Here is a 24078-nt window from a genome sequence, read left to right as displayed (position 1 = left end):
AATGGCTATTGTTCCTCATCCACGATAACTCATTTAAAGCAACTATCCATTCATGCCGCCGCCATGTTTCTGCCAAGATTGTGCGTCCTTAATCGAGCCGCACATCAAGCAGAAGGGCATCGTGTCTGATGGAGCTCTCCAACTAGCGAGGAAATGCTGGGAGTGGATGGACTCTCACATCGAGGGCAATCCTGCAGAACGGACGGTGAGATTGGCGGACCCCAAGTCCTGGGTAGAACTGGGCTTTCCACCAGAGGGTCACGAATCATACGCTGCCCTCAGACACATGTTTAGTCTGCCGTGGTCTAGGAGAGCTTGGATTGCGCCGGAAGTTTCCATGGCCAGCGAGGTGGTGATAATCGTTGGCAAATCCACCTTTCGCTGGGAACCTCTTGAACAACTCGTTGTTGATGCCTCATGGGGGATGCTCCCGGCGGCTTGCTTCTACCCTTCTGAAGGCGGAGAAGCCGAACTTATCTGAGGCCGACCAGGTTCAGGATATGTGCTGAACCAGGCTCTGATGAGATGCTTTTCGCACAACGACAAAGGCGAACCTGCCATGGAACTGTACGAGCTACTCGGAGGATGTCACTCTCTTGTTAGTAGCAACCCAAAGGACAAGATCTATGCTTTCCTGGGCATGGCCAAAGACCGACAACAGCTTGGCATTACGCCTCAGTATTCCCTAACGGACCGACAGGTTTACATTGACACAGCTGCTCGCATACTTAAAAATGCCCATAGTCTCTACTTGCTGTCTGACGTCCTCCCTAGCAAGGCTATCGATCTACCGAATTGGGTTCCTGACTGGTCATCTCGTAACTTTGATGACGGCAACACCGTCGTCTATGCTTCGATCACCCATGGTGAAGAGCAGTACCAAGCAGACGGGCATCAATGTGCTCAAGTCAGATTCAACAACGACGACACCGAATTCACTACCCAAGGCATTATATTCGACCAACTATGCTTGATCCTTCCCGCCGACAACTGCGGACAGCACAACCCAACTTATCCCGAGGTGGTAGAGTCTTCTTCGGCCGCCGAAGAGACTTTCTACGCGTTGATCGGCAATGTCCAAACCATTCTCGAGAGTGTGTGCGAGAGACTGGGTGTGAATGCCTACCTAGGAAAAGGCGGCATGAAGGAGGCCTTTTGGAGGACACTGGTTCTAAACAGTAGTGACTTGGGGAATAAGGAAGCAAGACCCGAATATGAGAGCTACTATGACGCTCAGGTCGAGCTCCAAGGGGCCAGATTCATGGAAGAGTGCGGCCACAAGGTGCCTGGCGTGGATGAGGAGGTCATCGTCAAGGCCATTCGTTTCGCCAACGCTATGAAGCGTACATCACATCTTCGCCCTATCGGGTTGACTTGGAGAGGATATATCGGCTCAGTACCAAAGAACTCTCGGGTGAATGATGAGGTTTGCATATTACGCGGCGGACGAGCCCCCTTCATCCTTCGGCGACTAGACCAAGGTTCAAGATTCTCGTTGGCGATGCCTATGTCCATGGCATCATGAGGGGGGAGGCATGGGAAAAGGCACGGGACCAAGACAAGATCGACATAACGCTCGTATAGCAAGGCTATCCTTATCAAGAAAATTCAAGGCTGACCTGACTGTCCCGTTAATTCTCTTGAACCTCTGAAATCAAAACTTTTCTTCTCGTTGCATCGTATATCCATATCAAAGCCATCATGCCATCCAATGACATCTACATGAGGCAAGCCACCTTGCGGCTGCTGCAAAGGTCGGACGAGGCCACCTTGATGCGTGTCGAAGGACCAACCCAGGTGAAGGCCTCGACGAGCCACTCGTACCACACCCTTGTATCGTCAGTCTGGCGCCACATGCTGACCTCGAGCTCAGTATCAGCTGGAAAGTAAAGGGGGTTCTGTTATACGTCAGTATTACAACTTCATGTTTGCAAGGGACCAGCATACCTTCAGAGGGAAAAAGATGGGAAACCATGAAATCATGTCCTTGCTCTTGCGGTCGATACGCTCGGGGTGCGTGCTAATCTCAATCTTGTCGCCTTTGTTCTCAGGGATCTGAGACTCGTACAGAGTAGACTCAAAGTAGCCGGCAAGACCATGAGTGACACCCCGTGTGCGACACACAAACGTGAGGTGGCAGTATCGTGAGTTGTGATCGTTGGCTCCAGCAGCACCAGCCATGCTACCGCCTCCACCACCTACAACACCACCAGATCGCTTCGCCTCAAGGGCAGCGAGTGTAGACTCTGGAATAGGGTGTGCAAACTCCCATGCCTCCTGGAACCGAGGCTTGTTAGGCACCTTTTCGGCCACAAAGTCAAGGGCGAAAAGCCGGACAACCCAGGGGGTTTCGAAAGCGTTGGGGTCTCCAGGTGACCGCGAGAGAATATCGGCGTGGATCTTGGGGGTTGAAATGGGACTCAAGTGTGCTGTGTAAGAGCTGGGGATGGAGATGCCATGAGGTGTGGAGATGACATGCTGAATACCATCAAGACACTCAGGCGACAGCTCATTGTCGCCAAAAGAACCCAGAAGCTCCGAGATGAGGATATCAACCTTGCCATAGACAGGTCCATCTTCGGTCTCGGACACGATAGGACCCTTCCAGGCGCGCATGTCCGTCTTGACAACCTTAACCTCGCCATTCCAAACAAGTTCATTCTGACGGAGCAGATAGACATATGCGTTGGGGTTCTTCTCAACAGCCCACATGTCGATAGGAACGCCGGCATCCTTGGAAGCCTTGAGGGCACGGGTGACAAGAGGACCACGTCCAGAGCCGGCGACAGCAACAACAACCTTGCCCTCCTTAGAAGTTGGCTTGTTGAGTTCCTTCCATTCTGTCAAGGCCTCGTACACGGCAATCTCATACTGGCTGTACTTGACTGGATCTCCCTCAAAGACTTCGTATGTGGCCGATTCGAGGTTGTCCGACAGGGGCTGAAGAGGGGACTGGAGCCAGTCCTGGAAGCTGGTCAAGGTGGCACCCTCAAGGTAGGTGAATTCAGGCTGCTGAGACTCAAGCCACCTCAAATAGGAGATGTAGTCGTTGGTCTTTACTTGGAAATTTGCAGTCTTGGCAGTCTGGTTCTGTGACTCAGCCTCAGCAAGAGTTGGGAAGTCATCATGGGAGGCCAGCAGAGAGTGCGGCTCTCCCTTGATGTGAGACACATCAGGGCCAGCATCGCACAGGAGGATCCAGGGCGCATTCTTGAGTCGCATGTACGAGAAGAATAGGTTCTGGTGGTGCTTGGAAAGCGAGGGATAGCCAGCCTTGTTGGGCTGGAAAACTCCCGGGTTGATGGTCAAGTAGTGAAGAGGCTCAGCGAACCAGCGGTCCTGAAGGTCCTTCTCAGGCATGACACGGGGTATTTGCAGGGCTGCGAAAAGCGTTAACTGAAAGCCCCAGAATGATTATGGCTTGACTTACCAACAAAGAGTCGCGTGTTGTAGTTGCAGACACTGCGAACATGATGCCACGAATCCCATGCCGCCAGGAGGTCAATCTCCTTTTCCTCGGTCTTGGTAGGGGTCTTGACCTCAAGAGAAGAGATGCTGACTCCCTGAGACTCTACCTCAGGCTCCCGGTACATGGGCATGTGAACCAAAAAGGTCAATCGGTTGCCAATGGTGAGAGCCTCTTCAACCGCGCGAGAATACTGGGCAAGGCTCTGGTTTCCACCATCAATGGAGGCATCCTGTCGAGGTCCGGGGATGATGATGCTGCGAACACCACAGAAGTTGGCGTAGTTAACTTCAACATTCAAAACCTGGCGGGAGATGTTTGAGATAATGGGGTTGGCTGAGCCAAGGTCAATCCACGGGCTGATGACTGCCGTGTAAGTGTTGACAGCAGCGCAAGGAAACATGCTGGTATCCTTGGGCGTTAGAGGCGGCAGGATAGGCTCAGCCCGTGAGCCTGTCGCCGTAGTGGTCGCCTTCTCGCCATTGTCCGAGAGAGCGGCGAGATGCTCACTCACGAGGGCAAAGACTCGCTCGCGAAAGTGAGTGTTGGTGATGGGAGTCGTGGCAAAGGCCAGCTGTTCACAGAGTCAACCGGAGTGCCCCGACACAACGCACACTAGACATCAAAGGCCTTCCACCGGCGACTAAGGCGTTCGTTTGACGCAGGCGACTTGCGACTTACACCATGGTTGAGCAGATGGCCGTACTGTAAGTCGGTGAGGGGCTCATCGCGGTTCGAGTCGTGATATCCGATGTTGAAGTTGGGTCGCTGAGGGCCGAAGCTGTCGGACATGTCGAAGCCAGAGGCGTCCGAGGTCATGATTGCAGAAGCGAGCTTTTGCGTCTTTTGGTGGTTTGTGGTTGAAGAGAAAGATTCAAGCTGAGATTTCCAATGGTGGAGTAAATCACCCCGCCAAATCAATTAATCGTTGGTTGTGGGAAGTGGGATGCGCCTCGTTTTCGCGCTGATGTGAAGAGAAGGACTGGATCTTGAAAAAATAGAGATAGATAGGTATTTTATCAGGTGAATATCCATTGAAAGATGATATCTCTTTATCCAAGTGAAGCCCTCCAAGCCGACATTCGGAATAGCTCATAGAAGAGTTTCTTTTCGCGGTGAGAGATGGAACAAGAGAAGGACCCTGAAAGTGGGCACAGTGTGCGCCAGGACTGTAGCAAGCTTGGCTCAACAGCAGGTACATAGAAGATAGAAGTAATTGGACAATCAACATTGTATTAAGTATCAAACTACTACAAGGAAATTTCAAGCTTGTTCAAATTAGACCCAATCTATCTATCTATAACAATACACACACAACCTGTTCAACGTTACTCCAAGTATACACCTGAGTCAATACTCACACTGTGCTGTAGGCATCCTTATCGATAAGGCAACCGCCTCCAAGTCCCGCCAAAATTTTCTGGCAGCTGGAGATCAACCTCCAAAACATCACCGGCCTCTCCTTCAGCCTCGCCATCTGTTTCTCTCTCCGTCACCACCAAGACAACAATGTCCGACGTCAAGGGAGGAAAGCGTCAAAGCGCCGACGCAGACGAGTCTACTAGGAAAAAGGCAAAGAAGGACGCCGCCGATCCCGACCGGAGCAATCCCTACCTTGCGCACATGTACGAGAACGGCGCGAGCAACGGCCGCGGCGAGGAGCCTTCGCCAGACTCCCCTCTCGCCGGCATGAAGAGACAACATACAACGGCAAAGCAGGCTTCAAAGGCTGAGGACTCGGATTCTAACCCTTTCACTGGCCGACCTCACTCGCAAAAGTACTTTCAGATCCTCCAGGGCCGTCGCGATCTCCCTGTGCACAAGCAGCGACAGGAGTTTCTTGACAAGTACCACTCTACACAGATTCTCGTCTTTGTCGGTGAGACTGGTTCCGGAAAGACTACTCAGATCCCGCAGTATGTCGTCTATGATGAGCTCCCTCACCTCACTGGCAAGCTCATTGCCTGTACCCAGCCGCGTCGAGTCGCCGCCATGTCGGTCGCGCAGCGTGTCGCCGATGAGATGGACGTCACCCTGGGAGAGGAGGTCGGTTACAGCATTCGTTTCGAGGACATGACGGGCCCCAAGACCATGCTCAAGTACATGACCGACGGTATGCTTCTGCGCGAGGCCATGCACGACCACGAGATGTCCCGGTACAGCTGCATCATTCTCGACGAGGCCCACGAGCGTACACTGGCCACCGATATCCTCATGGCTCTGCTCAAGCAGATTTCCATGCGCCGCCCCGATCTCAAGATCATCATCATGTCTGCTACTCTCGATGCGCAAAAGTTCCAGAAGTACTTCAACGACGCGCCCCTGCTCGCCGTCCCCGGTCGAACCCACCCCGTCGAAATCTTCTATACGCCCGAGCCCGAGCGCGACTACGTCGAGGCCGCCATCCGCACCGTTCTTCAGATCCACGCTTCCGAACCCGAGGGCGATGTCCTGCTGTTCCTGACTGGTGAAGATGAAATTGAGGACGCCTGTCGCAAGATTAGCCTCGAGGCGGACGAGCTGATGCGCGAAGTCGACGCCGGTCCGCTCGCTGTGTATCCCCTCTACGGTACGCTGCCTCCTCACCAGCAGCAGCGCATCTTCGACAAGGCCCCCCCGCCTCTGCGCAAGGGCGGTCGTCCTGGTCGCAAGGTGATTGTTTCCACCAACATCGCCGAAACCAGTTTGACCATTGACGGTATCGTGTACGTCGTGGACCCTGGCTTCAGCAAGCAAAAGATCTACAACCCGCGTATCCGTGTCGAGTCCCTCCTCGTCTCGCCCATCTCCAAGGCTTCTGCCCAGCAGCGAGCTGGTCGTGCTGGTCGTACCAAGCCTGGAAAGTGTTTCCGCCTGTACACTGAGAAGGCTTTCAAGAAGGAGCTCATTGAGCAGACTTACCCCGAGATTCTCCGTTCCAATCTCGCCAACACCGTCCTGGAACTGAAGAAGCTCGGTGTTGAGGATCTCGTTCACTTCGATCTTATGGACCCCCCTGCCCCTGAGACCATGATGCGTGCGCTGGAGGAGCTCAACTACCTCGCCTGTCTTGACGACGATGGTGAGCTCACAACCCTCGGTGGCCTGGCTTCCGAGTTCCCTCTGGATCCCGCCTTGGCTGTCATGCTCATTTCATCTCCCGAATTCTACTGTTCCAACGAGATCCTTTCCATCACCTCCCTTCTCTCTGTCCCCCAGATCTTCATGCGACCCGCCAACAACCGAAAGCGCGCCGATGAGATGAAGGCACACTTTGCGCACCCCGACGGTGACCACCTCACTCTTCTCAACGCCTACCACGCCTTCAAGGGCCAGTCGACATCGGACCCCAGCAGCGTCAAGGCCTGGTGTCACGAGCACTTCCTCTCGTTCCGTCACCTCTCGAGCGCCGACAACGTCCGGACGCAGCTCAAGCGCATCATGGAGAAGAACGAGCTGGAGCTCGTGTCGACGCCATTCGAGGACAAGAACTACTACACCAACATCCGACGGGCGTTACTGGCTGGTTTCTTCATGCAGGTGGCCATGAAGGAGAGCTCGGGCAAGCTGTACCGCACCGTCAAGGACGACCAGGCCGTCCTGATTCATCCATCCACGGTCCTCCGCACTGAGTTTGACTGGGTCCTGTACAACGAATTCGTGCTCACATCGAAGCAATACATCCGAACATGCGTGGGGATCCGACCCGAGTGGCTATTGGTAAGTTGTCTTTCATTGCTCATCTTCAATTGGGAGGGAGCATCTCTTGAATGCCGTAGCACAGCTTTGCTAACATACTCGATAGGAAATCGCCCCCACTTACTACGACCTGGACTCTTTTGAGCAGGGCGACGTCAAGCGTTCTCTGGCTCGTGCTGCGGAGAAGAAGCGGCGCAAGGAGGCCATGAAGGCTGGCAGATGAGGCCCTCCAGCTCATATGCCGCCCTGCGAAAAGGGGGAGGGGAGGAGGGCAAGCAGCAATCGAACGGGGCTGAAAAGAAAGGGCAAACAAGGATCAAGGAGGCGCGATCGATCGCGCGCACTCTGTGTGTCGGATATCCCGTTGCTGCAAGACGACACATACTGCGCTGCACCTCACTGCAACTACACCTCAACTGCACTCCAACCCTACCTGCGGCCCTCTCCCATGGATCACAACGGCCGTCGTCTAGTCTATGCCCAGCGCATGGACCAACCGGGGGAGGGAAGGGATCTCTCTTGGAAAATGCGGAGGGGGGAAGAGACGGCAGGGCTGGACTGGACTGGACTGGGTTTGTATGTGGGTGGGAATGTCATGTTCCGTCTCAAACCCATTCATTTCCCTTGCCCACCCTCCTTCAGAACCCCGACCGTTGGTGGAAATTCCTTGTTGGTGACTGGTTGAGCTACGGCGTTTTATGTGCAGCAGCCACTTGTTCTGGTTGGTTTTTTGTTTGTGTTTTGAATCTTTTACTCTCTTTCCTCTCCTCTTTTACACCCCCTCTCTTGAGGAGAATCGGTTTTTTTTGCTGGTCATCTATTTGTAGATGCCAAGAGAGGGGGGGTTGAATAGGGTGTGATGGGAAGTGGGCGTTTATTTGGCTGTTTTTCACTCGCGCGTAAGAGGCAAAGGAGAGAAGAGAGAAGACAAGAGAGCGTTGAGGAATATGCGCGTCTGTGTATGGATGGATTGAGGGATGACAAAAAAAGAGGTGGTGGATAGAAGGGCTCATATCATATCTGGACTGGACGAGTAAAGAAAGCTGTTAGAAGAAACCTTGACTACATATTCCAAAACACTGCAATCTCATTTGATTGCTGCACGAAGCCTGTTTCGGATCTTGTGCCTCCTCCGCAGTAGATACCTACCGTATCTGACTGTACAATCTTTCTTGTGTGTCTCTCTTTTTTCTATGTTTCCTCTCATCTCATCGCTGAGATGCGACAAGTCGTTTCCCCAACGGTCTACACGTCAAGATGAAGTCGATGATGCAAATACATACAAGGTTATCCTTGTTTCATGGGCGGCTGCTGCAAGCCGGGGGGTTGGTGGTGGTGGCAATCACACTCCGCCCGCCGCGGAACAAACGATGGATGCAACTTTACCTTTTAGTCTCAACGGCTTTTAGACATTTTACTCAGTGTGTCTTGTCTGTGGCGATGCTTATCCCACGGAGGGGGTCCGGTGTTCCGTTTGAGCAAGGGGGTGGTGTTCTATCCTTTTGACAAGGGTGTCCCCCTCCCCCCTCCCCGTCACATCGCATCGTGATGTTGTGGAGGCGGGAGATCGAAGCGAAAAAAAAGAAAGGAAAAAGCAATTATTCCTGCGTGGGATGAACAAGATATTAACCCGACTCCCAGGCACCTGGGAACATGTTCAAACAAAAAGCAACGACAAAGTTCCCAGTGCAAGGGGGAGTTGCGTGTGGGGGGAGTAGATGACAACTGACAGACGCGGCGATCGGAACACACAGAGTTGAATGAATTTGGTCTGATATGATATCGGGAGAGAAGTAAACAGAAGCGAGGGGACGTGATGGCGCGTTTCGATCCTCAAGCAAGCAAACCAGCGCTGGGAGACAGGCACCGGCCATGCGGATCCCTTCCCAACGAGGACATGGCATGTGCAGCCATCATGGCAGGGTACTGGGCGAGAACCATGGGGTAGTTTACTGTATGTACCAGGGGGGGATGAGAGCAAGTGAGCACTTGGGCGAGGCGAGGTGAGGCGAGGCCAGCTAGTTCAGTACTGAAAGAAGATAGCTGTCTACCGTCTTGTCTGAAGTTCAGCTCAAGTCAGCTTATTGACGACGGCGTGTGGCTTTGGCAAAGCCTCTTCTCATCATCATGAACCCCACGCGACATGATACGCAAGTAGTATCTGAGCCCGGCCGGGGACAGACAGCCGTAGAGGGAGTATCGTGATCCGATCCCTTCACCGTAACAAACTAGTTAGCAAGTCACCGACCCTCCCCATCCAGGCTCACCGGCGGAAGGGTCAACCGGAGATATCATGATTGGTCGGGGGGAGATATTCGATAGGCTTGCGTCTTGGACCGGGGATGCTGCAGCCTTGTCTGTCTTGTCGGATCAGGAGAAACCTTGATATCCAAGACACATGGTCTTTACAAGCAACATCATCCAAGTAAAAGCATCATCAGGGTTACTGCTCTACCGACATTCTGTACCCGAGCGAGCGAATTGCCCATCTCGGAAACCCGGATCAAGGTCGACAGAAACACGAGATGTCCGATGAGCCCGCTTCCCTTGATGAGCCAGCGCTACCACATTCAGTTGCCAGTAGAGGCTCGAGCTTTTGGGCAGATGACATTCCCTGCCCTGCTGCTCTGGGGAATATTGTCCGGCTGCAACTGCAGGGCCCTTCCCGGGAAACCACTGAGCCCATCCATCATGCATTGGATCCCATCTGGGCGGGCCAAAGCTTCCTTGCCCTTGCCCCGGAATCTATTTGGGGGGGGGGGGGGGGGGGGGAATTCAAGGTGAATCAAGAAGACCAACGAATACTACTGTATGCAATGCGCTTGACCGAGGGGTAGTAGTGTAGCCGATGCGTGTCAAACGGTTTGCGTGTCGTTTGAGCTCAGCAATCTCGCGTCAGCTCTTGTAGACTTGCGGCCTCAAACCGCAGTCTTAGTTACGAGCTGCTCAGCCTCTGCGTGGTTTTATGGTAAACTTTGGACCCGTCGTCTCAGCCGCGTAATAGTTAGTGCTTCCGATGAAGCCGAGGTCCCCAGGTTCCCCTCAAACAACAAACGGGACGGCGCCAAGGTGAGACATGTAAGTTTTGTGAATGGAGGCTTAACCCGGAGGTCTCGGTGAAGCGGGTAGAATTGAAACAGTACGATGTGAGACAGCCGGGTAGAATGTCTCATGATACTGATTGAACAAATTGACCAACCATGATGAGGAGAGAGTCTAGTGATCAGTTTTCAAGACTTCAAATCTCGCTCACGAAGAAAAAAAAAAAAGGCACGCATCCCCAGATGATCTTCATCATGTCAGGCAAGGTCAAGTGCCATGATCACGACGTGTGTTTGAACCATATCCGGCAATTACACGTCGGGATATACTTTTCGTATACCCACACCAAAAAAGAAGCAAAGAAAAAAGTGCGGCGCCACGCGCTTGTGGATCCCGCATCTCCCGTCCCTTCAACTTTGGCGAGGTCCGTTTCTGCTCTTTTTTTTTGCTTTTTTTACTCGCCTTCTAGATGCATTAACATCCAACATGTCAAAAAAACATAGAACAACCCTTTTTTTTCAGCCTCATAAAGAGACAAGTCCCCTTCTCCACATCAAAAAAAGGGACGGACCAGAGATGAGGTCCCGAGGTTGCCTTGCCCATGCCATGCCATACATCCATGATGGATACCGCGCTCGGGTCGTGCCCGTGCTTGTCGCTCGTGGCACGACACATGGTGACATGGGACGACACACAGCATGCCGACGGTTGACCATGGGCCTCGCAGATAAGTGGCTTCAGGCCCTGCACGCCGACTGGCCCGAGAAACACCACACAGATATGCAGACAGGACAAGCCCAGCTCAACCGGCTACCCCCCCCCCCCCCTCCCCTTTTCTTTGACTCTGACAATGTCATGTTTGTGATTGCCGGTTGAGCGCCCTCACCAGAGCGGCCCGTCATGGTCCTTGAACGTGGTGGTCCGCATTAGCAAGGGAATCATGGTGACGGCGCTTCGTCTCAGGCACGTCCGAGATGGATGGACGAATGGCCTGTCTGCATCCATCATTGGATGTCGTGTCGTGTCTAGACGTCTCTCTTCCCCAGAGACACACACATACAAGCGACACGCCCTCCACTCCATTTTCATCAAAGGTTACCCCCTCCCTGGACCGAACGACCCCTCTACCTCACGCCATTTCCGCCGGCCGCTACGCCCGTTGGAGCTCTCGTCCCATGGCCCCACGTCTACGACGAACCACACGCCGTCCAGGGCTTTTGTCGACTTGGCTTTTGCGGCAGCCCATCCGATCGCCTCAAAGGCCGAGAGCCCAGCAGCAAGCAGCAGCAGCAGATTGAGGCGGGAACCGCAAGCCCGTCTGGATGTGCCACTAATGCTGAATAACATTTGCTCTAGCGAGCCTCTGGAAGCGCTTGGCCGTCCTCCCCGGTCCTGTCGGCACCACCGTTTCCTGTGCCCACATCGTTCAGTAGTTAAGAGTCTAGAGGGTCCAACCGCAAAGAACCTCGTCAACAGGTAAGATGCATGTCTTGTATGCCCGTGTCCGTTCTCTGCTGCAACTTGCTCTCGCTCTCCTGCTGTGGATAGACACAGAAAAAGCCCACCGGCCCTCTTCCGCAAGTCTCGCAGGGGCTCCCTGTCTGTCATCACTGGGTGTGGTCCCCCCACTGCATCGTTATGCCCAGCGGGGGGCCCCTTCGACCAAGGGGGGCATCAGTCAATCCCATGAAAAATGGCATTGCGACGCCAACGGCCATTCGCCATCGAGTTTAGTAGCTGTCCCCAAGACGTCAGCAGCTGTCCGTCCACGATCCAGTATGTAGCAAGTACTCAGTATACGACCCGACGGCACGCACCTTTCACACATCATGCCAGCCCGTTCCCGCTTGGGAGCCCTTGAAAGCTCCGCCCAGCCCTGGGGATCCTTGACATGTTGGCCATCGCTCATTCTCATCAGCGGTAGTACAAGAACATCGTTCGACCCTTTCCCCCAGCCTAGCCCGCTCTCCGTGCTAGCTTCGCATTCACGTCACTTCCTCCCATCATCGCCTGGCCTGGTTAACTTGCCTCATATAAGACCTGGTGTCTCGCATCTCCGTTCCTCTCGGCCCATTGACTCTCACCAACCATACCTCCATCTTGTCCAATTCCTCTCCTCCCACGTCGTATAATCCTCCTCCATACAGTACATCAACAAGAAGAACAACACAATGAGCGGCGCTGGTGGTTTTTACAAGTACCGATGCAAGTACTTTTACACACACAACTGCCCCAACTGGGTTTGGGTGAACAATGCGCCTTGCGCATCATGTCTTGTAAGTTTTACTTTACTCTTTCGCATCGCAATGCGGATCCGCTTGCTGACCAGTGGTTGACAAAATAATCAGGCCGATGGTCGCGATAACGAAGAACCCCATCTACCATCATGGGGACTTCCCCGGGACATCGTCGTGCCCCAAGTCCTCGACGGAATCCTTCAGTACACCCTCATGGAGCTTGTAGCTCCTTCAGAACCTGGCGACGACTGGACGCTCAGGGACAAGGCCAACCGACCACCGCCATCGATCCCCGTGACCAGTGCAATGCCAGGTATACCGGGAATCATGTCACATCACCATCGCTTCTGAGAGGGGCAGGGGGGAGGGGCCTTGAGGGACACCACCCTCCAAGGGCTTCCCCAAAACCAAATTTGACGACAAACTGAGCTTGGGAAATAATTATCGACGAAAAGGGATTATCGAATCAACGACGGAAAACGCACGAGGAAAGGATCTAATCGCATCTCATCTGGGATAAACACCAGCAAGATTTGCAAGCCTTCTCTCTCGACCGCTGACCGGATTGGATTGTAACGCGCCATCGAGGCGTAGTGCAGTGTACGACTTCTGAAAGATTCTGACGGGATTCATTCGCAGGCAGACAGACATTGCGACTGCGACGCTGAATATTGGATGCAACGGGAGATTGGTGGCTGGAGATGGAAAGATCGCAAGCAAACAAAACCCCCCGGAGATACCCATGCGCTGTGTTGGACGTTTCTGGAGACGGGGGACTCCATTCTGGAATTGTTCTTTTTTTGTTTTTTTTGGGGAGAATCATCTAACGGGCGCGTATGTGTGTTTCACTGGGCATGGGAACATCTATTGTCTTTTTTTTGGGCGGTTCTGGAGCCGGGAAATTGATTTCTTGACCCTCCTCCCCATTGGGGATTGACGAGGCAACATCTCATTTCATTTCGTGTTGATCACCCGCTCTCAAAAAAAAAAACGTCCGCGCGCCGCGTGCGACATGTGATGTGAGGCTCGGGGAGCGGAGGTTTGTGGTTGTGGCGGGCTGGGGGCGAGTCAGTGATGGGGATCCAGGCGCACGAGATCATGTCGAGGGCATCAGATCAAGGCGCGAAGGCCAGGGCTAGGTCGCGAGATGTGGCGTGCCACAGAATGAGAGCTCGCCTGATGATCCTTGCTCGTCTACCTATCAGTCAGTCGTCGTGTGTCCCGGTACCTGGGGGCCCTGGACCCACCAAGATGGGTTTCCTCAAAGAGCGCGATTCTGAGTCTGAGCTGGAACAGGCTGATGGAATGAATTGGATGGAGCAGGTTTGCGCACGGGAGCCGAACGTAGGCGCGGACCAAGAGGGTCTCTCGATGCAAGGCGACGACAGAAGGACCCCGAGAGCCGAAGCCGGACGAGCCGTTTCCCTCAATCCAACTAGCTCGGCGATACTGTCTTGACAGTCATGGTGTTTGTCGTTGGAGATTGGCTCGTACCTGTCGTAGCGGGCTTGCTCGTCAAACGGCCGGCTTTCCTCAATGCGGATCAAACGCAACGGTTTCCACCCAGCTCCACGTGTCTGAGTCCTTGGAGGGTGGTGCCAATGATACGCTGGACCCGCGTCAAGGCTGAGCTAGGTGCCGAGCAGAGCATGAGGATTGGACGGCTTGTTGGTGACGAATTGCCGCCCGCCCAGTCACGGACTGGCTCTAGAACCTCTTTTTCTTCTTGTGTCCTTCGCTTACTCCCGCGGGCTGAGCGGACCGTTAGCCAGGCCGACCGAAAGAGGACAAGACGCGCGGTCGCAGAGACGCGGCCAGGGCTGAATCAATTGCTCAAGACGCTGTGCTACCATATGGCTTGTTTCGAATTGGCCAAGGGTGTATCTGTACGTAACTCAGAGCTACTGTATGGATTGGATGTAGGTATGAGGTCAAAGTGTGGAGCGAGTGAGGTGAGATGGATGAGATTGAGATGGAGATTGAGGATGGGCATATCCGTAGTTCCATGGAGATTCAACTCAGATGATTCCACTTCTTGAGACGAGATGCGCACAATGGTAGGTGAGCAGTCACCCGGCGCCTTTCTTTTTCCATCTTAACTTGTCATCGGTCATTGTGACGTCTTTGTCCGTCCGTCGCTGCCGAGAGGGATTCGGTCCAGGAACAAGAGTATTAACGCTAGCAAGGCTTCAAAGCGTTAGCACCATCGTCAAAAATGGAGAACGGGGAGGATTGAATGATGAATGAGTCCATGTAAGCACACTCTGCCGCCGTCAACTGGCTAAGAGGGGAACCACCGGAGGCCGATAGTCCCCACTAGCGCCCGCTCCGTCGCCCTTACCTTACATCTTCCATGCCATCCATTGCCAGTTTTACCCAGGGGATCGCGCAGTGGCAGGACCATCCATCCCATCCCGCATCGGCCTCCGCCGGCCTCACTGAAACCTCACACACCTCACACACCTCACACACCTCGCTAAGAAGGCCACAGCTAGCTAAGCAGCCTCATTGTCTTGGCCCAGCTGAGGTGAACCCCAATTCCAATAGTTACCAATTGGGGGCTCACCTCAGCTTCAGCTGGAACCACCTCGACTTGAAAATCACCCAATGGCTCATCTACTCTACCGACATGCCTAGGATTACCCAATTGGGCACATCTCGGGATGCAAGACGAAAAAAGAAGCTATGCCATCATGATGCTTGAATAAATCCCGAGCATACAAAAAAAAAAAAAAAAGAAAAAAAACACAACACGTACCGTATACACCCTTGACAACGCAAAGACCATGTCCTCGTCCTCCTCTTACAATGCTACGGTATGTTAGTTAATTCCCCATGATCTCATGTATGTATCGCCTGTACCCCAATCCCCCTCCAAGGATCCCAGTCAGTGTAGCTCCCTGCATCAGCCCATTCCCCATGGCTTGGCCCGAGTGCTAAAAAGGCGCCATGGCACGGTTGATGGATCCCTCCCTCACTCCCGTTCGACAATTTTCCAGAAGCGGTATGGAACGATTTGAGAGAATAAAAAAAAAACCGCCGACGCGACGCGGCGGGACCAGCCACTTGCTTGGTCTATTTAATTGGAGATTCTGGTGGCTGATGATGGAGATTGATCAATCAGTTTTCGGTACCGACGGTCTCGGTGGAATTGTGCCATGCATCTGGCCATGTCGGCTTTTCGAGGACGGGAGTCGCCGTATATTGGAACAAACAAGTCCCATCTTTGACAAAAACCGCAAATTGCGCTTTCCGTGAAACAAAGCCTGCCGCTTCTTCTCGGGCGGTGAGGACGGACGGTCAGTCGGTCAGGTTGTCTGTTGATCACGTAGTCCTCCTCTATCTCTGCAACCCCGGTGGTTTTATATATCCCGGACAGAAGCAGTGGAGTAGGGTTGGTTGCGATAGGATAGGATAACTGAGAGCACGGTGCATCACGCTACATACCCTAGACAAGGAGCGACAATGTCCATGGGATCATGCTATAATCTAGGAGTGCAGTTGCTCATACGAGACCTCATATTAAGACCCTGAATTTGGCGAATATCTTGTTTTCGGCTTTGAATCCTTCAACGAGAGCCTGTACCGAGCGAGACTCGGTGAGCGGAACTAAAGCCGGTTCATGGGTAATAAGGGTTGTCACATTATTGCAAATTCAAGTGGAACAATTCAACGTAATCATTGTCGTCATAGTTATGCCCAGTCTCAAGGCCGTGATTTCCTCTACCGGGATATACCTCCGTTCAACTCCTCAACTACACCATCACCGCTAGAACGGCAGCAGCCAATCCAGCGAGAACCATGCCGATCCTCGGACTAGCACCCATTGCAGCCGCGTTATCGTCGTTGCTCAACCCAAACGGTAGGCCCTGGTAATCAAACGTCACGTTTTGCTTTATGGAGCTATTGTAGCATTGTCCATTGGCAATGTCCAGACGCGAGAGATCATCCGGTACGCGGAAGAACATGTACCGCTCTTGGGGGATACCCTTGAAGCCCTCCGTGTTATACGGAAACTTGTTCCCGTCATCAGTGGCGCTGGTGTTACGCAGAAAGATGCACTGCACCTGTCCCGGATAGTCCTTGTACAGCGCTGGATAAGCCTTCATGACGTCCGAGTTTGTCGTGTCGGCGACGAGGATAAACTTGCGATCGGGGAACGTCTGGAAGACCTTGTCTAGGAGGAAGCGACGGATCGAGAGCGTCGCCGACAGGTCGGAAAAGTTGAGCGGACGAGTATCAAACGAACCGAGCGGGTACGTGTTGTAGATGAAGCTCATGTAGTTGCGCGTCGCCTGCTCGGGGGTCGTCGTGAGGTAGTGGAAGTGAAGATCGTTGATGGACGAGGACCAGTTGGCATAGATATCTGGCATGTTCATCCACGATACGAATGGCCGTGCAAAGGTGTTGAGAAGACCCTCCTTGGGCTCGTAGATCTTGGTCACACGAAGGATATCATCGATATCCGATACGATGGTCATGCCCTTGGGAGGAACCAGATATGCCGTCGCGTTGCCACTGTTGTTCTTGCCCTCTGCGTACAGATTCAAGGTCTGGATTCGTGATGTCTCGTTGCCTGGGATCAAGTACCCGTTGTCTGGCCCCGTGGTGTTTCGTAGCTTGACAAAGACATCAAAGTCGCCCTCACGCGTGGTGTTGTAAGGCAACTTGATCTTTTGAGCACCGCCTTTCTAGAATCCCATTAGCAACCACATGTACCATATCTCACATCTAGCCCTTACCGCGTTGATAGCACCGCCACTCTCATCCGGATCAACACCAACGTTGTTCACAAAGTCCATCGTGACGCTCACATCGCCCTGCTGCACCACAAAGATGGACTTGGTAACGTTTCGAGCCTGCGCTTGCTGCGGCGCCGAGAGCTCATCGACATCCGTGTCAATGAGAAAGACATTGGCGAGATCGTCAATCTTGTCCTGATCGATGTCGGGGATTTTGTAGACGTTGCCGTGAACTCGCACATTCCACCCATCGTTCGTCCAGTTGGCATACGGGCTATGTCATGGTCAATTCTCGTAGCTGAGGTCGGGCCAAGACCAACTTACGGGAGGTTCAAGACCTGAGTCGGTTGTGCCGCCAATTCATCGTCATCGTCCGAGATACCAAGCGACTCCTTCACCGCATCACCGGTAGGGAAGCCATTCGGATAGTCCAAGATTCCAGAGTTGACCCATTTTGAGATCTTACTCTCAACACGGGTCACAAGGCCGTCGACGTAGCTCTCAACAGAGTCAATGATGTCGCGTTGTTCAAGAGCCACGAGTTCGGTCGGCTCGGGTGCCTTTACGGCTACTGCTCGGTATACGGTGGGTTCTGCGACGGGTGCGGCGGCCGGAAGGGCAATGACGGCGGGCACGAGGCCCAGGAATGCTGCTTTGAGCATGGCGATGAACTTCAGGGCACTTCTTTCACCTCCCACGAAGGCTGGTAGCAAGGGAGACGCGAATGTCCAAGCTAGAAGCACAAGACACGAAAAGATCTAAAGGGAGAACCGATTATTTATGACTAAAACCGGCTGGTCGGCTCCTGTGCCAACAAGTTCCTGCATTGGGTGACATCACTGTCATTTGGTCTCAAGTCATTGGTCTCATCCTATTGGTCCATCTCTTACAGCCGGGATGGAATCAAGCTTTGGCGGACACTACCTAGCCACATGCTAAGACGTGAAACAGCTCCCAGACCATCAATTTCCTGCATCAGCTCGATCTTAGCCCCTAATGAACCTGAAAGCTCCGTCGCACAGCCCTACCAACAGCAATGACAGAAACGATTGTGGGAGGCCTGTGTTGAAGGGTTGTACAATGACATCATCACATATATCCTCCGGCACGTCGGATCCGAGAAATGGGCTTGAATATCGCGCAAGCCGGCTCCACTGTCAACCGATTAGCTGTATCTCCCACGTGTAGGCACGTCTTTCGTGCTCAGGTCGTAGCGAGCACTGAAGCTCTCATATCGACCTGCTTCAATGTTAGCACATATATCAACAATGTAGGAAGCGGGTAGACTTATCCCCTCTGCGGGGGGTTGCCCTCCGCACTATTTCTGGTGAGAGGGCAACCAGGACTGCCTATCCAACCAGGCCTGTCCAAGATCCAACGATACAACTCAGTGCAACTGTGCGACCCTGCAACCTCAGACTCAACCCACGGCTAGGACCGCCACAACACCAGACAAGCACGAAACTTTGACTCCAACTCGAGATGGGTCCCGGCGCTGCTTTGAACCTTGCTGTAGATCTTGTCGTTGGGAACAAGGCGAATGCAAAGCTGAACTGTCCCGAGTAACTGTAAATCCCAGCAAAGTTAGATGCCTTCGCCGACAGGATACCACCGAAAGCCGTCATGACAGAACGCAGTCTGAAAAACACTCGACGCGAACAAGATGACCCCTTCTGTTTGATTCGCACTGCCAACAAGGACCAGTTTTTGTAATCTCTCCATCTTGTAGCAAGAATTGCGGAGGACGTGAACGGGTGGACAAAAGACATCCATAAAAACCACCCTGTCATCTCAGGCTCGCCTTTTCAGGTTAGAGTCGAGGAATCCTTTAGGGCCATCTGGACCCTGTCCAGTATATAGGCACCTTCAGGTGGGCCGGCGCCCATCATGACCAAGGGATTGGGGACCCAATGGCTAGAGGTTAATGCGCTTGGTCAGACCAGACGCAGAGCGTCACACGCCACGACGAATTGCCATGGCATGGTCCTGGGAGCGAATCGAGTCGAGGGAGTGGATTTGATGTGAACCAGTGCAGCAATCTGCCAAGCCATCGATCTGCAGCTTCGAAGGGCCGGGAGCCATTTGGCTGGCAAGAAGGGTCAGTTGTCGTTCCAATTTCTGTATGTTTCCGCAAGTGGCCCATTGCACCAGGTGGAGTTTACCAGATGGCGGTTCCGACAGGCGACGACTTGGGCGAGTTGATGAAATACGGAGACTGACTGTATGAAGCCATACCAACACCCCAATTCTTGGCTGCTTGGGCACAGAGGGCACGAGAGCCTTGCCGGTTCCATCTCCATGATCCCATGGCTGATTGCATCTCCAGGACGGTCTACTCTTGACCGATGTGCTGGTTCCAGTGGAAAGGGCTGACGAGCGTCCTCAGACCAGAGGCTCTTACCGTAACGACTCATGGCACCGATCCTCTCGCGCACACAAAGGTGACTGGACTATCCTCCTCGCCTGTCCGTCCGCCTGGCACCACAAGCCGATCGTCCAACTTTTCAGCGGGCACGTCACAGCCATAGGTGCCTAGCCGGCTTAGAAGACGACTTGGACGACAAGAGCGCAAAGCTTAAACCAGATATCTTCTTAGGGTTAAGTTCCGAAACGCGTTACCCTTCTGCCCTGGTACAACCTCTACAGGTCGCGGTGCATCCACAATAATCCAGCTGCGGCATAACGAGATCCTGATACAGGTTCGAGAGCGGCATATTGCGGCTAACCAGATGGGAAGGGGGCCTGCGATAGACATTCCTTGCGGAAAACGTGAGTCGGAGAACTGTGGGGGAGGCGTCGCGCGTGTTGAGTAAGAGTGAAGGAGTTCATCTTGAAGCGTCGAAAGATTTCAAAAAGCTGATCTGTATGAATCGTTAGGCATTCCGATGATAATCGTGTCTCCAGCAAAAAACCGAGGAACTGAACAGAAACGCGGAGTGGTTGTTGACTGTGAAAGTGCAGTGAGGAAGAGAGGAAGACGCGAAGTGAGGTAGAGTCTCCACATTTGAATGCCAGGGTGACGCGCCCGCACGTGACCGCAACACCAACCTCCCCACAGTGCTAATACTGTAGTCACTGTGACGGGTGCACATGAAGGCAGCCTGAATGGATCACGATGACAAAACACTTTTTTAAACCTCTATTATTTCCACCCTAAACAATAACCATAATGGCGAGCTCGTCTTCTTCAGCAAACGAGCAGCCCAAAATTATTGAAGTGATAGTTGAAGCTGGGAAAAAGGCCTTTGATCCTAATATTGATGCAGTCACTCGAGCGACAGGTGTTGAAGAGTACAACAAACTTATCGAAAGGTTAGTGGCGCAAGCCTGCAGCGAAATCTGTAAGCCAAGATACTGACTGTAAAAGCACTGAAACATGGACTCTTCTGCCAGCTCTGAATGCCCTCATTAAACCCTCTATTCTTCCACCATGGCTACGGAATCCCATGCTCCAAACCTTGACTCTCATCCCGCTTCGTCCGGATGGTGTCCGCGGAACCATGGAGTTTGTCTTTTCAGTGCATCCTAGCAACGTTGGAAAGACCCCAGAAGCCGATTCTGCACCGCAAAAGCAGGGAGCCAGCATCACCCACGAGGCTGTTGCTGTCGCTACCCGGCTGTTGTCGTCGGTTCCGGCGACCATGACTGCAGATGCATGGTTCTTGGGCATTTCTGGGCAGCTCTTCAGTCTTATAGATGGGCAAGCTGGTCCAGATATGGCGAGGACTGCTGCCCAAATTGTTGGATATGGGATCCTCGGGAAGAAGCAATATGGAGCGCCTGGTGAGTAAATAGAGCGATTTATTTGTGCCAGCGTTACTAATCGACATAGGATCTCCTGGATGGAACGCATTTGTTCAACCGCTCGTGCAAGACTTGAACCCGTCGTTGAAGACAACATCAAGTCTTAGTTCAACAATCATCAAACAGGAGGAAGACATTGTCGACCTCAGCAAGGACCGTGTTCTTGTCACCTCCCAGTCACTCAAGACATCCCTCCAGCGACTCAACACTCTTGTGTTGTCCAACCCATCTCCTGGTCTATGTAGGCGTCTCCTTAGACTGGTACTGGTCCAAATCTGGGTACTTGGGTCATGGCCCAAGCCCTTACCGGTCACCGAGAACGATTTCGTCAAGCCTGCTAGGACATTGCTACAGGCTTACTTGAGGCTCTTTGGTACCGCCGACAGTGTCAAGCCCTTCTTCCAGAATCTTCTCTGCAAGGGCTCTTCAGATGACACGAAAAAGCCTTGGGAGTACCGTTTGAGGGGGAAGGGAGAAATCGAGGCGGTGGAGCCGCGTGGCTTCGACTTCAAACCGGGTATTGAGCTAAACTGGACCGAGCTCGAAGACAAATCAGTTACCTTGGTTGATTCCATTGTAGCTTCTTGCTCTGCAGCAGAAGTCTCATCCATCTTTCTCAGTCTGTTACGACGATGGATTGAGACGGCAGGGAAGGAAACCGACGAGGTTAAAATCGACATCCACCCTGAAGGTGAGACGTCGGAATCACCTGTCCAGGATCTTGTTGAGGTCACTGTACTTCAAAAACTCATGGACAAAGCACCCGAGAAGCTCGTCAGCCATTTCGATCAGCTGCTAGAGCTTATCTGTCAGGTCCTCACCGCAGATGGCCAATCACGATTAGCAGATGATCTCCTAGCGGTGGTACTCAGTCTCCTGAATCTGGTCATCACGGCACCAACGTTCCAGAAATCTCACATCAAACCGGAGGAGCTCAAGATTGTCGAAGCTACCCTGGACAGATTGTCTCGAGAAGATAGGGCACAAGTGTCTCCTACTGCAAGAAACTTGGCATTGCTACTCAAGTATCGAGATGATGTGGAAGAATTGGACGAGCCTACCTCAGCACCGAGCGCCCGCCAAATTGAAGACCGCAGGACTTACAGCCTAGCGATGAACTACATCACGGGAGGTAGCGATAACCCGCCACCGGTTGTGTCAGAGGGTCTCAATCTACTTTCTGGTCTGATACTCGCAGATAGCCCGATTCTGGACATTCCCGCGGTCTCCGTGCTATTGTCTAATCTCCTCGAGAACAACGAAGACTACATCAATCTGCGAGTCATCAAAGTATACACTCAGCTTGCAAACAAGCACCCGAAGTCAGCGGTTCAGGAGCTTCTGGACCACTACCTGGATGCCCAGGAAAAGACATCAACGGATGTTCGGCTACGATTTGGTGAGGCACTACTTCAAGTGACCCAACGGCTTGGTGAGACTTTTGCAGGTGATGTGGCCCAGCAAGTTTGCGAAACACTACTGTCCATTGCTGGACGTCGTGGATACCGGCCAAAGACAATGGCGAAGCAGACTCGCGATGAGAAGAAGAAAATGATGAAAAAGAAGAAGGACGAGGATGACGAGGACGACATGGATATGGATGAAGATCTAACCGAAGAAGAAAGGGCCAATAATGACATCTTGGCGCAAATCCTCCAAGGGTGGGAAAGCAAGAGGGGTAGCGAAGATGTTCGAGTGCGAACTTCAGCGCTGTCCATCTTTGGTGCCGCTCTCGAGACGAATATCGGTGGCATAGGACCTACCTTGGTTTCTGCGAGTGTTGACCTATGTGTCAACATTCTCGCAATGGAACGTGAGTTAGAGACGGCTATCCTTAGAAGAGCAGCCATTTTGAATGTGCTGAGCTTTGTGAGAGCTCTGGACGCCGCCAAGGAGTCTGGGCGGAAACTTGGGTTCGGCCTCACCAACGAGAGTCGAGAGGACATCTTGAGGACTCTGCAATATGTAGCAGCCACAGACGGGGACGGGCTGGTGAAGCAACATGCCAACGACGTGATCGAGAGCTTGGAAAACTGGCAGATGGCAAGCATGCTGCCAACGCAAAGTCAGCCAAGCGGCCCGGCGCTTACAAACTTGGCGGGCCTCCACGTCAACCCAAGCGGGACGCTGGTAGACGCATCTGGGCGGCCTCGACCTAGGATCGAGGAGGTCGAATGAGAGATGGGATGAGATCTGGGAACATCCACGCCACTAATATGCGGCAAATGATTGGCAATCTCGGTCTATACTTGATCGGATATCACAACCCAGGGACGAGCCCCTTGTCCGTGCAGTTGAGTGTGGGTTGTGATACCATGCTCTCGGAGGCTTTTGATAGGAGAAGGCCGCAGCAAACAGAGACCCGAAGGAGGAGAAGGATGGTGCCCAAAACGTGGCTTATGTTGATCAAGGATAGACTATGAATTGGACATGGTTAATGAGGCTCGCCGCATATGCCTGTGTTGGTCTTGGCGAGAAGCCCAAGAGATCCTATAAGGCTGTACGTAGTACTCATACTACGTTGTGAGAGCGTATGGAGACATCAGATGAGGATAGCATCAGCATCCATCAGCATCCATCAGCATCAGCATCAACACCGCTAGTTCGTATTTGGAGCCATTAATAGCGCAGTCGGATCAACGGTATCTTCCTTGTAAAGCCAAGAACGAAGCTCCCCGCGGGCGGCGAGGTTGGGTGATTGGCGAGATGATGAGCGAGGAATCCATGACGCGGCACAGTCTTGATGGGGAACGGTGAACCGGACGAAAAGAGTCTCGCCAAAACGGTGGAAGACAAAGAAGATTTCCATGGAAGAGCGAGATTGATCCTTGCGGGAGATGGGCCACAGGTTCGGGATAGATGAAGAGGTCAGCACCAAGGCCCAGGACCTTGGTAATTCAGGACTCAAGGATTTACACGATACGACGACGAGTTGCCAGCATGGGAATGAATTAATTATCGCTCACTCAATTACTCAGGGACCTTGCTGTGTCGCGCCATGGACTCCCGCCCGAGCCGGCGAGCAAGTTGTACGTGGTTGGGAAAAGAAGGGGAGAGGATAATTTAAGGGTGGGGAACAGAGTCGTTATTCTGCGACAAGCAGTGACAG

At 53.0% G+C, this 24078-nt stretch overlaps 6 protein-coding genes across 6 annotated transcripts; 4 read left to right on the top strand and 2 right to left on the bottom strand.

The window, feature by feature from the left end:
• Positions 1–52: 52 nt before the first annotated feature.
• Positions 53–1525, top strand: NECHADRAFT_80145 (uncharacterized protein; the record flags this gene model as incomplete). Its single annotated transcript, XM_003048194.1, has 2 exons — positions 53–205; positions 515–1525. The coding sequence occupies 2 exons, from the start codon at positions 53–55 to the stop codon at positions 1523–1525; spliced, it is 1164 nt and encodes a 387-aa protein (XP_003048240.1).
• Positions 1526–1718: 193 nt separating this feature from the next.
• On the bottom strand, positions 1719–4285 carry PRMT2102 (protein arginine N-methyltransferase; the record flags this gene model as incomplete). The annotated part of the gene is made up of 4 exons (XM_003047982.1): positions 1719–1898; positions 1948–3380; positions 3431–4040; positions 4148–4285. 4 exons carry the CDS (start codon positions 4283–4285, stop codon positions 1719–1721), a joined length of 2361 nt encoding a protein of 786 aa, XP_003048028.1.
• Positions 4286–4931: 646 nt separating this feature from the next.
• On the top strand, positions 4932–7367 carry NECHADRAFT_100421 (uncharacterized protein; the record flags this gene model as incomplete). Its single annotated transcript, XM_003048193.1, has 2 exons — positions 4932–7165; positions 7251–7367. The coding sequence occupies exons 1-2, from the start codon at positions 4976–4978 to the stop codon at positions 7365–7367; spliced, it is 2307 nt and encodes a 768-aa protein (XP_003048239.1). The 5' UTR covers positions 4932–4975.
• Positions 7368–12023: 4656 nt separating this feature from the next.
• Positions 12024–13388, top strand: NECHADRAFT_104366 (uncharacterized protein). The gene is made up of 2 exons (XM_003048192.1): positions 12024–12462; positions 12535–13388. The coding sequence occupies exons 1-2, from the start codon at positions 12358–12360 to the stop codon at positions 12772–12774; spliced, it is 345 nt and encodes a 114-aa protein (XP_003048238.1). The 5' UTR covers positions 12024–12357; the 3' UTR covers positions 12775–13388.
• Positions 13389–16178: 2790 nt separating this feature from the next.
• NECHADRAFT_39861 (uncharacterized protein) lies at positions 16179–17827 on the bottom strand (the record flags this gene model as incomplete). Its single annotated transcript, XM_003047981.1, has 3 exons — positions 16179–17114; positions 17166–17439; positions 17490–17827. The coding sequence occupies 3 exons, from the start codon at positions 17825–17827 to the stop codon at positions 16179–16181; spliced, it is 1548 nt and encodes a 515-aa protein (XP_003048027.1).
• A 2507-nt stretch (positions 17828–20334) lies between these two features.
• NECHADRAFT_39804 (uncharacterized protein) lies at positions 20335–23147 on the top strand (the record flags this gene model as incomplete). Its single annotated transcript, XM_003048191.1, has 5 exons — positions 20335–20477; positions 20533–20948; positions 20998–21354; positions 21568–22101; positions 22168–23147. The coding sequence occupies 5 exons, from the start codon at positions 20335–20337 to the stop codon at positions 23145–23147; spliced, it is 2430 nt and encodes an 809-aa protein (XP_003048237.1).
• Positions 23148–24078: the final 931 nt, after the last annotated feature.

The sequence above is a fragment of the Fusarium vanettenii genome, assembly GCF_000151355.1.
Source record: "Fusarium vanettenii 77-13-4 chromosome 5 genomic scaffold NECHAsca_12_chr5_2_0, whole genome shotgun sequence".
In the NCBI taxonomy this organism is placed as follows: domain Eukaryota; kingdom Fungi; phylum Ascomycota; class Sordariomycetes; order Hypocreales; family Nectriaceae; genus Fusarium; species Fusarium vanettenii.
This window is presented reverse-complemented; position numbering and strand designations above follow the sequence as displayed.

Bases quoted from the DNA above. Each gene is read 5' to 3' on its own strand.
- NECHADRAFT_104366 (XM_003048192.1), top strand. From the start codon at position 12,358: ATGAGCGGCGCTGGTGGTTTTTACAAGTACCGATGCAAGTACTTTTAC. The intron at 12,463-12,534 runs GTAAGTTTTACT...CAAAATAATCAG, and splicing joins CGCCTTGCGCATCATGTCTT to GCCGATGGTCGCGATAACGA.